The sequence below is a fragment of the Canis lupus genome, chromosome 15, assembly GCF_011100685.1.
Source record: "Canis lupus familiaris isolate Mischka breed German Shepherd chromosome 15, alternate assembly UU_Cfam_GSD_1.0, whole genome shotgun sequence".
Lineage (NCBI taxonomy): Eukaryota > Metazoa > Chordata > Mammalia > Carnivora > Canidae > Canis > Canis lupus.
Genome location: NC_049236.1, coordinates 16523535 through 16539127, shown reverse-complemented (window position 1 = coordinate 16539127; position 15593 = coordinate 16523535). Strand labels below are relative to the sequence as shown.

General features: G+C 43.2%; 1 protein-coding gene across 11 annotated transcripts in view; it reads left to right on the top strand.

Moving 5' to 3' along the window:
• Positions 1-15593, top strand: part of ST3GAL3 (ST3 beta-galactoside alpha-2,3-sialyltransferase 3) — a 197536-nt gene that overhangs the window by 78181 nt on the left and 103762 nt on the right. For 7 of the 11 annotated variants that reach the window (XM_038558341.1, XM_038558336.1, XM_038558337.1 and 4 more), the window contains one exon: positions 1335-1382. The exons of 2 other annotated variants lie outside the window; for them this stretch is intronic. In XM_038558341.1, coding sequence (XP_038414269.1) covers positions 1335-1382 — 48 coding nt within the window. Of the gene's footprint in view, positions 1-392; positions 429-1334; positions 1383-9916; positions 9951-15593 lie in introns of those variants that run through there. 2 more of the 11 variants (XM_038558343.1, XM_038558340.1) reach the window with 2 other exon arrangements.

Genomic DNA, 15593 nt, shown 5'->3' with positions numbered 1-15593 from the left:
TTGGAAGGAATAGCCATACAAGATTCACATTTACTTATTATAGACATGCTGTAGAAGCTACAGTCTTCAACATCATATGGCGCCCCCCCTTTTATTATTAGGACCCACAAGAGAAATTTCTTTCTGATGACTGTTTAGTATTTGCTAAATACTGTTGAGTATTTTGGTCTTTTAGTTGCTCCGCTCTGCTGTGCTTCAGGTCTCCACACATGAGACATGGCATTCTCTTTGAATGCGTCATTCCATTCTTGTTAGGTTTAATCCCTACTTCCCTTCACCTGTGAGTTCTAATTTTTATGTTTTAAGTAGGCTCCACACCCGGCATGGAGCCCAACATGGGGCTCGAACTCACGACCCTGAGATCAAGACTGTGAGCTGAGACCAAGAGTCGGATGCCTAACTGACTGAGCCCTCTAGGTGCCCCCCAGGTCTTGTTCTTTTTTTTTTTTTTTTTTTTTTTTAGGTCTTGTTCTTAATGGGAATGTTCACAGCACCCTTTTTTACTTCATCAGCTTTTAATCAGATGCTTTTGTTGTTTGGCAACTTTTTTTTGTCTCTTAGACTAATCGCAGGGAGATCTGTGAGGGTAGAGAGCATGCTTGTTTGCTAGCTGCTGTATCTCAAAGTCATTAATATCACGCCCAATAAATATTTACTGAATGGCCAAATGAATGCACGGTGGTCACCAAATCTTGTAGCTGTTTATTTTCTCCTTTCCTTTGGTGGTTTGGGAGCTCCAGCCTTCCTGATCCTGCTTCTGGCGTATGTGTCCTCATGGCATGCGTGTTGTGTACTAACATTCCCCTGACCATATCTTAACTTTCTTGACTTCTTCATTTTTAAGTTCCAGTGTGTACTGTAAATTCCTGTAGGCCACTCTAAGTCCTTTTGGGAAAGAAATAATCAACACTTGGGTATAAGAGGAGGAAAAGAAAGGGAGAATCAAAGGGGAATGTTAGTGCCTTTAACCAGATGCAGGAGAGATGTTTTCTTTTGCATTGCTTTAATTTTATTTTCATTGTAAGAAGGAAAAAAAATATAAATGTCTCCCCTAATTTGGCAGGAAATACCTCTGAAGAATGTGGGGCCTGTCTCTGCCCTGAGATGTTCTTCCCAGTGGCAGGAGGCGAGGGGTGGGTCTTGGCAGGGCCTCCTGGCCCAGTGGACGGGTGGGCATGGACCCGTGGAAGCTGTCTATGCAGCTAAGTTTCCATCCAGTTGACTTTCCCTCCGGAGAGGGTTTGGGCAGAGTCGGTGGGAGTTGGTTTTTGGTTTTTGTTTTTGTTTTTCCCTCTAAGAAGGAGAAAAAATGAATTTGTCCTCTTGTGTTGCAGATTCAGTGGTTCTTTCCTTTGACTCCGCTGGACAAACACTAGGCTCAGGTACCAATCCTTCCACCTCTATCCTTTGGGCACGCAGCACTTGGCCACATTTGAAGTGGAGCCTGGTGAGGTTGGGCGAGGGAGGTATCTGGGGAGGGCAGTGGCATACCTCAGAATTGTGGGAAAGTCTTCAACTTTTCTGGGGACTCATGGCCTACAAAGTGGGATGCAACATCCAGAAGATTTTGTCAGTTCCTTTAAAGTGGACACTGAAGGGGTTTGGGTAGATACTCCCTCCTTATTCAGAGTGTCCCAGGTTCGTATAAAGGGTGTGTACTTTCTGAGCACATATCCTGGCCCAGAGAGCGGGGCAGAGAGCATGAAGAGACCCCAAACTCCGGGTATGCTAGAGTAGGTAATCATCAGAGCTCTCCAGCAAGATATAGCTTCCTGGGAACATACACCATTGCACATTTACATGGACATCCCATATGCTCAGGTACACACATCCTCCAGGATGACAACCCATGTGCAGGCCAACATGCTCCCTCTCTTCACATGCAGGACACAGATTGACCTGCCCACACCTCTGACACCACATCAGCCAGGCTGGTGGAGCTTGGCTCTCCCATGTCTGAGGCAGTCAGCCTGCTGCGTATCACTGTGCTGTGGGCAGTGAGCAGAGAGACACGTTACTTTGATTCTTCAACTTGCAGCCATTAGGTTTGCATGGGAGCCCCAGGATGACTTGACTTTGTGAGAAGGACACCTCCGGGCATCAGGCCTGCATTTTTAGTTGAAGATGGTGGTTCTTGTATGGTGGGTGCTGCCTGTGAGAGACTTTGCTGGCCTACTGAGGGCAGTTAATCCATTTAGTTGTCCTTGAATGCAGTCGACTGATGTTTCACAAAGCAGCCATGAGGTTCAGGCAGTTGTGGCAATATGGACAAGGGGAAAGGTGAGTTCGGAGAATGTAGTCATGGCTACCATCATTTACTAAGGGCTTACTATGTACCAACGCCATGGTAGGTGCTTTATACACATCTTGTAGGTAGAGAGTGTATCTTTGATAATAGGTAAAAGAAACTAATGCTCCAAAAGGTAAAGGAACCTGTCTGAGGCCACTCAGATCTCTCTACCTCTGGAGCTCATACTGTCCCCCTTGTGATCTTGCTGTCTCATACCTCATAGGCTTGAGATGTATTCCACCCAGATGTTGAGACAAGAGAGATCACTTTCTTTCTTTCTTTTTTTTTTTTTTTAAAGATTTTATTTATTTATTCATGATAGACACAGAGAGAGAGAGAGGCAGAGACACAGGCAGAGGGAGGAGCAGGCTCCATGCAGGGAGTCTGACGTGGGACTCGATCCTGGGACTCCAGGATCACACCCTGGGTGGAAGGCAGGCACTTAAACCGCTGAGCCACCCAGGCTGCCCAAGAGAGATCACTTTCAGACAGAGTAGACAGGAAGTTTTTATATAGACACAAAAGTTGTATCTATGGGAAAAGAATGATCAATTTTATTACATTAAAGTTAAGAACTTCTTATTCATCAAAAAGACACCGTTAAGCAAGTGAAAAGCAATCCAGAACAGAAAAAATATATTTATAACACAAACAGCCAACAGGGGGTGTTTTCCAGAGTGAAGAACTACAAAAAATCAATAGGGATAAGGAAACAACCCATTATTGAAACAAGCAAAAGGCCTGAGTGGACGCTTCACAAAGAAGGAAATCCAGAAGGCCAAGAAATTTGTGTAAAGGTGTTTGATGGCATTTTGCATTGCTACCTAGGGAAAGGCAAATTAGGACTACAGTGAGATACCACAGCACCTCTACCAAAATGGCAAAATTAGAAAAACTTGCTATTTCAGTGTCGGTGAGGCTAGTGTACAGTGGAAACTCTGAGTCTTTACTGGCCAGAGGTTAAGTTGGTTACAGCCCCTGTAGAAAAGACCACATAGTATCTAGCAAAATGTAAATATCTGCATCCCTCATGACCTGGTGTTTCCTCTCATCACTATATTCCCTACATAAATGGATGCTTCTGTAGGTACCAGGATATGTGTATAAGATACATGCACAAGAATCTCTCTGGGTCATTGAATGCAGCTAATGGCCTGGACCGATGCATTTAGCAGCTATCTGAAGACTCTGAAATATAAATGGTAGCAGACAGATTGGGGGAAAAGACTAGAATTAAAAGTACTGCCATACTGGCAGTGAATTTCTCATTTTTCCTCTGATGTTCCATGTCCTAGACTTAGAGCCCTACATCCAGCATTGCACATCAGGGCCCAACAAGAGGGAATTCCAGAAGACCTCTACTCAGGGCTCTGGGGTGGGGAAGGGGCTCTAAGGCTCAGGCAGAGGGGGAAATCTCAAGAATTATCTGTTCCTCTGTCCTCTGATGCCTTAGTCCCCAGAAAGTCCCACGGTAGTGGTGGTGCTGGTTTCAGTGGCAGCAGTCGGGTCTTCAGGCACCTAAAACTAAAAAAGTAAAACCTTTCTCTCTGGTCAGAGGAGGTATAATTCCAAGAAGGTGGGGTGAAGTCTTTTTTTTTTTTTTTTTAATGCTTCCCCCCGCCCCCCGACTTCCTGCTGATTGAATTTGGGTACAGTTCAGGAAATGTGTAGCAGAATGTGGTAACTAAGATCCCAGCTTTCAGGCCAGAGAACCAAGAAGGGCAGGCTCAAGGAACTGGAAGCTATAAGGAGAAAGCAGAGAGTAAAGAACTCAAGAAATCAACTCCAGAAAGTTACTTACAACCTTCTGAGCTAACCCCTGAGCTGTACCTGCATGTGTCTGATTCTAACCAACCTACCAAAGACTTTGAGGACTGATCTGAAAGGTAGACCACCACCTAAGACCCAGACTGGACATGGGGTGCGTCCACAGAGGACACACCTGAGTAGGCTTTGAAACTGGAACTGACATTGAAACCACAACCCATGGAAGGCTGGTCAGAACTTGCCACCTAAATCCAGCCTGGTTGAGAATCTGGTAAAACAAAAATGTCAACATTCTCCACTGGATCTATTTATTTATTTTTAAAGATTTATTTATTTATTTTAGGGAGAGAGAATGAGAGAGAGAGAAAGAGAGCGTGCACGCAAGCAGGGGGAGGGGCAGAGGGAGAGAGAATCCTCAAGCAGATTCCCTGCTAAGTGCAGAGCCTGACATGGGGCTTGATCCAAGGACCCTGGGATCAGGACTTGAACTGAAATCAAGAGTCCAACACATAAGCCAACAGAGTGGCTTTCCACTGAATTTAAACAGGACCTAGAGTTTCATAACTTCATATTCAAAATAGCCAAGATATAATCCAAAATTACTCATCATGTGAAGAATCAGGAAAAACTCAACAGAGATGTTGGAATAATTTGACAATGACTTTAAAGTAGCTATTACAAAAACGCTTCACACAGTAAGAACAGACAATATTGAAACAAAAAAGATTAAAAAAAAAAGATTGAAACTGTTAAGCCCTCCCCCTGCCAAAAAAATATATATATTATAAAAGAACTAAGTGGAGATAAAGGAAAAAAATACAGTAACTGAAATTTTTAAAAAATATGCTTAATAAGAAAATAGAGATGAAGAGGAAAGAATCAATAAACTTGAAAGTAAAGCAATAGGAAGTATTCATTGTGAACAACAGAAGAAAAAAAGAGTTAAAAAGTTGAGCAGAGCCTCACTGACTCGTGGGGCAATACCAGAAGGTTACTGTCTGCCTTTGGAGTCCCAGAAGAAGAGGAAAAGAGGCGCTCAAAGGAATAATGGCTAAAGCTCCCCAGATAAGGATAACCCCTCCCCAGGATAAGCCGGGTTTATCCTGCAAATGGAAGGCTGGTTCATCATTCAAAAGTCAGTCAGTGTAGTCTGCCTTGTGCACTAAGGAAGGTAAACTGTATGTTCATGTTGATTGGTGAAGAAAAAACACTTGACAAAAATTCAACGTCTACTCCTGAGAAAAACTCTCAGTAAACTTAGAAGGGAACTTCTTCAATTGGATATGAGACGTCTCCAAACAACCTACAGCAAACGTCATGCTTTCATGGTGAGAGACTGCCCTCCCCCAGAGATCCGGAGCCACTCCTGCAAGTCCTAGCCAGTGCAGTAAGGCAAGAAAAAGGAACGATGAGAATATGGATTGGAAAGGAAGGAATACAACTGACCCTTCTCATAGGTGACATGATTGCCTACGTAGAAAAATCTCAAGGAATCTACACACACACACACAAAATCTCCTAGAACTAATAACTGAGTTTAGCAAGATGATGGGATATAAGATCAAAACATGAAAAATTAATTGTATTTCTGTATGCTAGCAATGAATACATAAAAATAAAAATAATTTTAAAAATTAACAGTATAGGATGCCTGGGTGCTCAGTGGTTGAGCATCTGCCTTTGGCTCAGGTCATGATCCCAGGGTCCTGGGATTGAGTCCACATCAGGGAGCCAGCTTCTCCCTCTGCCTATGTCTCTGCCTCTCTCTGTGTCTCTTATGAATAAAAAAATAAAATCTTAAAAAAATAAAAAATTAACAGTAGCCCCTCTCCAAACCAAAATACTTATGTATTAACCTAATGGAACATGTATGGGAGCTGTGCACTCGAAGTTGTTCCTATTCCATTTGTTCGTCCCCCTCCTCCCCAGCGTTCAAGCCACAGCCCTGGAAACCACTTTGTTGCCTGTCTTTTCTCCCTTTCTCACTTTTTCTGTCTTTTCCGGGTGTTCCTGTCCAGCCTTTCTCTAGCAGCTCTGTCCAAGGTACCATCCTCTCTTTCCTGGGTAAGGAAACATCTATTGGTCTCCCTGCTCATTGGTTGCCTTCCCAGTAGTCCATTCTCTGCACTGTAGCCAGAATGATCTTTTAAAATGTAGATCAGACATATCTTGTTCCCACTGAAAGCTGTCTGCTGACTTCATAGTGCACTTAAAATAAAGTCCAAACTCCATGACCTGCAGAGTCCAACTTGCTGCCTCCCACTTCGGTTTCTCTTTAATTATCTCAACACTTGCGTGTAAGTCCATTTTGTCCCTCCCTGCCCTGAAGCCATGTTGACATTCCTGAGTCCGTGAATATGCCTGGCCCTTTCCTGCACCAGGGCCTTTGTGCTCAGTGTCTCCTCTACCTAGAGTGCTTTACCCCTGCTTTACGTGACTGTCCCAGGCGTATGTTCACATGTCCTCTCTGCAGGGAGGTCTTCTGGCACCTTTACTGCACCTAAAGTAGTCTGCCCTTTTGACACCCAGTCCTTCCCTAAGAAGATATGTCTTTATTTCTTCTTTGCACTCATCCTTCCTTCAAATTATCTGCTATTTACTTGCATACTGTCAATCTCCCCCAGTAGAATTTGGCCAGGGACCTTGCTGGTCTTGGTCATCACTGTGTCCCTGGTACTAAGAGAATAGTACCTGGCACATAGTAGGCACTCAGTAAATATGTGTTGAATGAAGAGTAGAAAAATAGAAATGGTAATGTCCATGATGCAATACGTACTTAAGGATTACGTTGAAAAAAAGGTACATTTATATAGTGGAATACTGGATAGCCACTAAAAATGATAATACAATTTAATTTTTATTGACACAGAAGATGTTGAGGATATTGTTGAGTGAGCAAAAACAGGAACAAAGAGCATGTATACTAAGGCCATGGCCTTCTAGTAAAATTATATATGCATAGTCACACATGTATTTATGGAAAAAGAGATTTCTGGGAAGATATTCACCAACATATTTGCAGCAATTAACTTTAGGTTATGAGAATTTCAAATGATTCTTCATTCTTTGAAAATCCAAATGTAAAAATATTATTATGTGGTTAATAAATAGCATGTGTTAAAAAAAAATAGCATGTGTTAATCCCATAACAGGGAAAAAAGAAAATGATTTTTGTTTGGAGAGAGGGACTCTGTCTTATTTTAAATAATAATTGTTTGGTGATTATTTGTCCTTATCTACCCTAGTAGGTGGTAAGCTCCATGAAGTTTGAGATATGAACTGCAGAGTGAGCCATTTTTGCTCTCTCTTGTCCCAGCTGCTCTTTTTGACATGTTGTCCACCAAAATTCTCCTGCAGCTTCACTCGAGATGCCCTGATCTGGACACAACTTGCTAGAATAGAGCTGAACTCACTGGATGCCTTGCTCTGGGCATTGCTGTTTCCCCAGGACAGAGGGGAAATAGGTGCATGACCCCTTTGCTTCCATTGGCTAGGCTGGGGCTTCTACCTCCCAGTTGAGGTTCCACTTTCCACTTGGCCACTTGGCGCCAAGTGTGACACACTGGAGAAGAGCTATGCTGTGCTCGGATGGAGGGGACACAGTCCCAGGGGACCATGACTTATCAGGAGCTTCTCACAAGGCCTCTCTCCTCCCCATACCAATGTGCACCATTTAGGATGGGATTTCAGTTTGTGAACTTCTGAGTTATTTTACTGGGTCACTTAATTTAGTCTAGGTCAGTGAATTTTTCTGTGTTTCTTTTTTATAATACTGCTTTTATAATACTGCTTTTCCTATTTTAGTTTGGCTTTGATTAATTGATCCTCCATTATGATTTATTTCCCTGACTTGAGATGATGTGTGGGAGCTGTTTGCATTTTGGCCAACCCCTCTGGGCTTTTGTTGACTCCCATGATTCAAGGGCGGGTGGGGGGAGGCATGGCTAGGGCTTTTTTGACATCACCCTGGGGCAGAGGGGTGGAGGTAATAGATAACTGCCCTCCAAGCAGCTGTTCTCTTAATATGCAGGTCTGCTGTTGTAGCCTCGAAGAGTCAGCGTGGCATAATTTAAAGAAAAGAAGCTTTATAGTCAGACCTGGGTTGGTTCAGCTGGTCCACTTACTGGTTGGGGATTTTGAACACGTGATCTCTGCTCTTTAAGCCTCTGTTCTCTCATCTGTAGAGTGGAGCCAGTGCCTGCCCCTTTGGGCCATGAGATTAAATAGAGAGTGTAGGTAAAATACGGATAGCAGCGAGAGTACACAGTGGGTGCTCGGTAAGCTATCATTCCCCTCACTTTTTCCCTTCCATGTCTGACAGTCCCTTTGCTACTCTTGCCAACCTTCTCCTTCATCCACGCCATGACATATATTACTTATATTTAATATAGTCTAGGACTTTTATCAGAGACTGTGCAATGCCATTCCTTTGGAAATGAGAGACCTATTTCAGTGAGGGTAGGTCCTCATTCCATTATCCTTTAGCCCTTGGCACATAGTAATTTATCGTAGCTCAGAGATTGGAACCAAAGACGACTCCTTTAGAGAAAATCTGGCTGCAGAGCCTCTTCTTTTTGGTGGTCGGAGTTTTCTTGCCTGTTGGCCTGCCCTGTCTGTCTGGCTTGTGTGCATTCCAATATGAAGCACTGCAGTTTTCTGATAGAATGAAGTCCATATTTTTATCCTGTAAACTAAACTTTATATATCTTAATAGTGTTCCTCAAACTGGTCTTTGTGGGAAATGTTTGCTGATATAATCAGCAGCTGTTAGTTAATAAACATCTGTGTTGTGCAGATTATAGGGACAGTTGGTGGGAATTTGTGGTGATTCTTTAGAATGAAAAAGGGATGGGGGTCTCTGGAGACCAAAGTGCCAGTCGTACAGTTGGCTCATGGTGTGTACCTGTATTCCCAGAAATTGCATTCTGGGGCTCAGTGGCCTGATGATGAGGCTAGGGTAGGATACTTGGCTTGGGGAACTTTGAGAGAGGTCTCCCTTTGTCCTAGAATAGGATCTCGCTGTTTAGTGCAATGCTCCTGGCTCTTTACACGTGAGAGCAGAAGTTGAGAATGATACTATTTGTACACTACCCTAAAATAAACAGGAGGGGACTTAGGATTATCTAAAGTGGGTGTTATGAAAGCATTTATAATTTTGTTTACAGAATCATGAACAAAATGAAATACAAAGTATTATGCACTACATTAAATACCAAATTGCTTTAAAACACAAACATTTTCCAAAAAAATTTTTTAAAGATTTTATTTATTTATTCATGAGAGACACACACAGAGAGAGAAAGAGACAGAGACACAGGCAGAGGGAGAAGCAGGCTCCATGTAGGGAGCCCAATGCGGGACCTGATCCCAGGTCTCCAGGATCATGCCTCAGGCCGAAGGCGGCGCTAAACCTCTAAGCCACCAGGGCTGCCCACATTTTCAAATTTTTAAGTGAAAAGCTTGTGTTCGTTTCAGTGTTCATCATTTCTTATATCAAGGTTTATGCCTCAGAGCTCATCAGTTTTCCTGAATATTGCATATATGCTTGAAAAGAATGTGCTTTCTCTACTCGTTGGGCTTATATCAGTTCAACTCTATTAATTGTTCTGTTCAGGTCTTTTGAATTCTCACTGACTCTGTGAACCTGGTTTTTCAGTGCTTCTTGTGTTTCCCATTATGATGGCAGGAGACATATTGTATATTTCTCCTTGTAATTTCGTTAATTTTGTCCTACCGAAAGAGAGGTTTCATCACTAGGCACGTATACGTCAGTGAATGGCCTTCTTTTGTTTCTTTCCAGCTTCTGAACCTTCTAGGAATTTGCCTGAGCTCAGAACATCAACTTGGTCCTTTGGAATGGCAGCAGAAGGGTTAATGGTTAATTTCAAAGACCGTGAGCATCTGAAAAAGCACTGTCTGTGTACATTCACAGGTCTGATGTGGTACAGGTGCAGGAGGAGAGCAGAGATTTGCATTATCCATACCACTTCCCCCCTGGAGCCTGGCAAAGGACACACGTGTGCTCCTTGGTCAGGCATTTTTATAATGCTGAGCTTTGCAGCCTGGCTAAGGCAGAAGCCCAAACCACTAGACTAAACATCTCTCCTTCACTGCATATCTGTGGGCTTGCTGCTTTGACACCTGAGGAGAGGGTACCTTCAGGCACTGGGGGTGGGGGGCTGTCTATGCACATCAGCCTACATTGTACCTGGCTGACTTGCGAGTCCTAGAGTCTTCTGTTGTTACTGCAGATTTGGCATCAGTGGACTGACAGTGAGACCCAAGCTTTACTGCCAAATTCCCCAGACATGAACTGACCCTGAAGAGTTGGTACACTCAAAATAGCATTTCCGTTGTCTAAGCTGAATTCATATCCAACTTCAAAAACACATTTGCATACAGTGAGATGTCCTGGGATCTGCAGCCTTGCCCAAATCCGACAGTAAGAAACTCTGCTCCTGTGTCTCAGAGCTTTATGCCTCTGCCTTCCTGACTGCTTTCTATTCTGGTTTACATTTTCTGAAGATTAGACTTAAGCTTTCCTGCCGGTTGGGGAACTGGACACAGAACAGATCACCAGTAACCAGCTGATGAATATGAGAGTGTGGTGCCTGTCAGGTCAGATCCCTGGCTGTGCTGGAAATGGGGTAGTCACTCAGAGCCTCAGAAAGTCTTTGTGGATAAAGTTAAGTTTTCAGCTTTTATAAATGACAGGAGGGAATTACATTGGCAAATATGGAGCCTTCAAAAGGGAGCCCCACAGTAAAAGCCAGAAACCAAAATGGGAGAAGCGGTGTCTACGAAGAGCCAGAGCAGGCTCTCTATGGGCCGGTGACCATGAGGTAATTAGCTGGGAGCACTGGGAGCCAGAAATGGCCCGAGCTCAGTAAAAGGTGGTCAGGCTATTGATAGGTAGATGTAGCTACTGCCACCACCATTGGTGCACAATCATTGTTTCTCCTGGCATCAAGGGGTGGAAGAAGACAAGGAACCCAAGTCTTAGGGCTACTCGCTAGGCTCTCTTGGTCATTTGGTCACTCCATGCATTCTTCCATTTGTTTAGCACGTCTATGGAATACCAACCCCTTAAAGAAAAAAAAGAATACAACCCCTATGTCAGACCCTATATGAGATACAGATAGTTAGGATTGTTTAATTGCAAGCAACAGAAACTGAAGCTGACTAACTTAAAAGGAATTTACTGGAAGGGCATGGGTACCCATAGAGTCAAGTTAAATGTAAACCAGCTGGCCCTCCAAAAGGACATAAAGGGCAGTGCCAGAAATCTAGGTTACAACAAATGGTCCATTTCTTCAGCACCCTGTTTTACTGCCTGGTGCCACTTAGTTTAAGAGAGAGAGTCCAACTAACCTAGCTTTAGTCAAGAGCCTCCAGTCTGGGCAGGCAAATCCTGTTGACAGTCTCACCAATTGCCTGCAGTAGGAGAAGGATGGTTCCTTTTTATTTTTATTTATTTTGTATTTTTTATTTATGATAGTCACAGAGAGAGAGAGAGAGAGAGAGGCAGAGACATAGGCAGAGGGAGAAGCAGGCTCCATGCACCGGGAGCCCGATGTGGGATTCGATCCCGGGTCTCCAGGATCGCGCCCTGGGCCAAAGGCAGGCGCTAAACCGCTGCGCCACCCAGGGATCCCCAGAAGGATGGTTCCTTAAAAGAAATTCAAGGGGCTTGTTTCCAGAGGAGGACAGAAGGACCGGAGGACAACTTTGTTGATGCTCTAGCACGGAGTTAGAGGAACATGTAAGAGGGGGCGCAACCTGGGCAGGAGGTTACATTTGAAAGATGTACATTTGAAGTGAAAGAGAGTACATTTGAACTAGAGTCTAAAGGATAAGCAGGGATTAACCAAGTAGAGAGGTGAGGAGACATTTCAGACAGGAAAAAAACTGTTTTTAAGAAAAACTCTTATGTTGAGACAGCTTGTGGCTCATTCAAGGACCTGAAAGAAAGCTGGAGAGGCCTGAACAGAGAGCACAGCGGGGAAGATAGTGTAAGATGGAGATGGAAAGGTAGGTAAAGGCCAAGCCATGAAGGCCCTCATGGCACTACAGGAGTACCTGTTAGATTGTGCTTTGGTGACAACTGTATCTTGAAGGATGAGTGGGCATTTACCAAGTCAGCAGGTGAGTGAGGGCATTGCAAATAGAGGGAACATTGTCTGCAGTATCTCTCAGGTAGCAAGGCTGCCCAAAGGGAAGTGGCAGAGGGTGAGGCCAGGGGGACAGGTACAGGCAGATGAAGAGCTTGCCACATGGCCTAAGCAGCAGTGCAGATCCCGCAAAAGCAGTGACCATGATATAGGGAAGAGGATCTGTATTTAGAAATGAGAGAGGGTACACTAAATATGTCTTTCCCAAAGAACTGAATGGCAATGGCACTAGCAAACGAAACAAACCAAAAAGTAGGGTGCAGGGACACCTGGGTGGCTCAGCGGTTGAGCATCTGCCTTCGGCCCAGGGCATGATTCCAGGTTCTGGGATCGAGTACCGCATGGGGCTCCCTGCGAGGAGCCTGCTTCTCCCTCTGCCTGTGTCTCTGCCTCTCTCTGTGTGTCTCTCGTGAATAAATAAATAACATTAAAAAAAAGTAGGGTGGGGGATCACTGGGTGGCTCAGCGGTTTAGCGCCTGCCTTTGGCCCAGGGCGCGATCCTGTAGTCCTGGGATCGAGTTCCGTGTGGGGCTCTCAGCATGGAGCCTGCTTTTCCCTCCTCCTGTGTCTCTGCCTCTCTCTCTCTGTCTATCATAAATAAATAAATCTTTAAAAAAAAAAAAAACGTAGGGTGCAGATAAGTCTGATTTGTAGCATTTTGAGTTTGAGGCGACTGTGGGTTATTTAGAGGAATAATGTGTAGGAAATAACCAGTGTGGAAATGGGTTGGGAATAATGTTTTGAGTGAGGGGAAAAGCATGTACAAAGGCCTGGAGATGGTAAAGATACTTTGGAGGAAAATAAAGTAGCTCAGTCTGGCCAGAGCATAGAATTTGGCAGGGGCAGAGTGGGGGTGATGCAGGGACTCCAAAAGTAAAGTTGAAATGGTCTCTATAGGTCAGATCCTGAAGGACCTAATGAATCAAGAGACCGAGATACATTCTTAGAACAATAGTGGTCATTCAGAGGTTCTAAGCAGACATATGACATAACCACATTTATCCTATAGAAAGGTAGCTCTGGTCACATAGGAAGAGTCTTTGAGAGGGATAAGACAGGAGGCAGGTAATCCAAATGAGAGGTGAAGCTGGCTTTTTAGTCAACGATAGTAAAAATGGACAAAGGTAAATGGGTTTGAGATCTACTTAGAAGATGAAATTAAAAGAACACAGTAGTTCATGCATCCTGATGTTTATAGCAGCATTATCTACAATAGCCAAATTATGGAGACAGCCCAAGTGTCCCATTAATTGATGAATGGATAAAGAAGATGTGGTGTGTATACAATGGAATATTACTCAGCCATAAAAAAGATGAAACCTTGCCATTTGCAAGGATGTGGACGGAGCTAGAGAGTATTAGGGTAAGTGAAATAAGTCGGTCAGAGAAAGGCAAGTACCATGTGATTTTATGTGTAGAATTTAAGAAACAAAAGAAATGAGCCAAGGAGGAAAAAGAGAGAGAGAGAGGCAAACCAAGAAACAGACTTTTAACTATAGAGAATAAACTGGTTACCAGAGGAGAGGTGGGTGGGGGAGGTGGGGGAAATAGAGGACAGGGATTAAGGAGTGCACTTGTCACGAGGAGCACCAGGTGAGGAATGAAGTGTTGAATCACTGTACTGTACCCTGAAACTAATATTACACTGTATGTTAACTAACTGGAATTTAAATAGAAACTTTTTTTTAAAAAAGGACATGGTAATTAAGTAAGAAGGAAACAGGAATCAAGGAATTCTCTCAGGTTTCAAGCTCAGCAGCTGGGTGAATAGTGGTACCATTCATTAAGCCAGGGACCACAAGAGGAGAACCAGGTTCTGCACATGTGAGAGTGGTGAAAGAGAACTCTGTGTGAGGCAGCCTGAGTTTCAGGTGTCTGTAAGAAGTGGAAATGTCCAGCAGACAGCTGGGTATACAAGTCTGGAGCTCAGGAAACAGTATGCGACTGAAGACTGAGACTAAAGTCCACTTCGCCTCTGATCTTAGCCCTACAGAGCTTAAAAGTAGGCCTTGAAAGGAGCAAATGTACTAAGTAATTTAACTGCACCTCAAAAATAAATAAGGAGTGCACAAATATCCTGCACCCAACAAAGTAAAATTCACATGGCTGGCATCCAATCAACCAAGCTCACCTGAAACTAATACAATACTCTGTTAACTATATTGGAATAAAAAAACGTAAGGGCGTCTGGCTGGCTCAGTCAGTAGAGCATGTGACTCTTGATCTTGGGGTTGTGAGATCTCATGATCTCAGGGTTGTGATGCCTACACCATGTTGGGTGTAGAGATTACTTAAGGAAAAATCTTTTAAAAATTTAAATTAAATCAAAACTTAAAATAAATAAAGAATGACCAGGCAATTCAGAAAAGCATGAAAATACAACCCATAATGAGGAGAAAAAACAATCAATAGAAATAGGCCTAGAGGGCGCCTAGGTTGCTCAGTCAGTTAAGCATCTGCCTTTGGCTCGGGTCACAATCCCAAGGTTCCGGGATCGAGTCTTGCATTGGGCTCCTGCTCGGCAGGGAGTCTGCTGCTCCTCTACCTGGTCCCCTCGGTCGTGTGTGCGCGCTCTCTCTCTCATGCGTGCTTTCTCTCTCTCAAATAAATAAATAAATAAATTATTTTTAAAAATTAAAAATTAAAAAAAATTTAATTTTAAATTAATTAAAAATTTTTTAATTTTAAATTAATTTTAAAATAAATAATTTTTAAAAAATTATTTAAAAAAAGAAATGGACCTAGTGATAATGCAAAGGGTGGAATTAGTATGCAAAGACATCGAAACATGTATCTTCAAGAAGGTAGAAGAAAACATGGCAATATTAAGGAAAGACATATAAGATATAAAAAAGAAATCTAGAGATTTAAAAATAGTGTTTGAGATGAAGAATATACTGAATGGGTAAACGGCCAATTAGACACTCCAGAAGATAAGAGTAGTGAGCTAGAAGATACTTCAATAGGGATTACCTAAAATAAAATACAGAGAGCAAAATTACTGGGAAAAAAAAAATTGACAGCATCAGTTACTGGTGGGATGTCAAGCAGACTAATACTGTGTCATTGGAAGAGAGTGAGAGCAGACATTTTGAAGAAGTCATGGCCAGAAAATTTTCAAATTTGATTAAAACCATAATCCCATAGATCCAAGAATCTTCAGTGAACCCCAAACATAAGAAAGGTTTTGAAAACTGCACCACAGCACTTTGTAAGTACTCTCTGGTCATGTCTGAGAGAAGTTGGCATTTGAGAGGAAAAGTGGCCTCCCGGTGAGAGCTGCAGGAAAAGCAAGGTCTTGCAGGGCAGAGCAAGGCTTCGGTCTGCCGGGAAGTAGAGGGAGGTAAGCCAGAGGACATTCTAG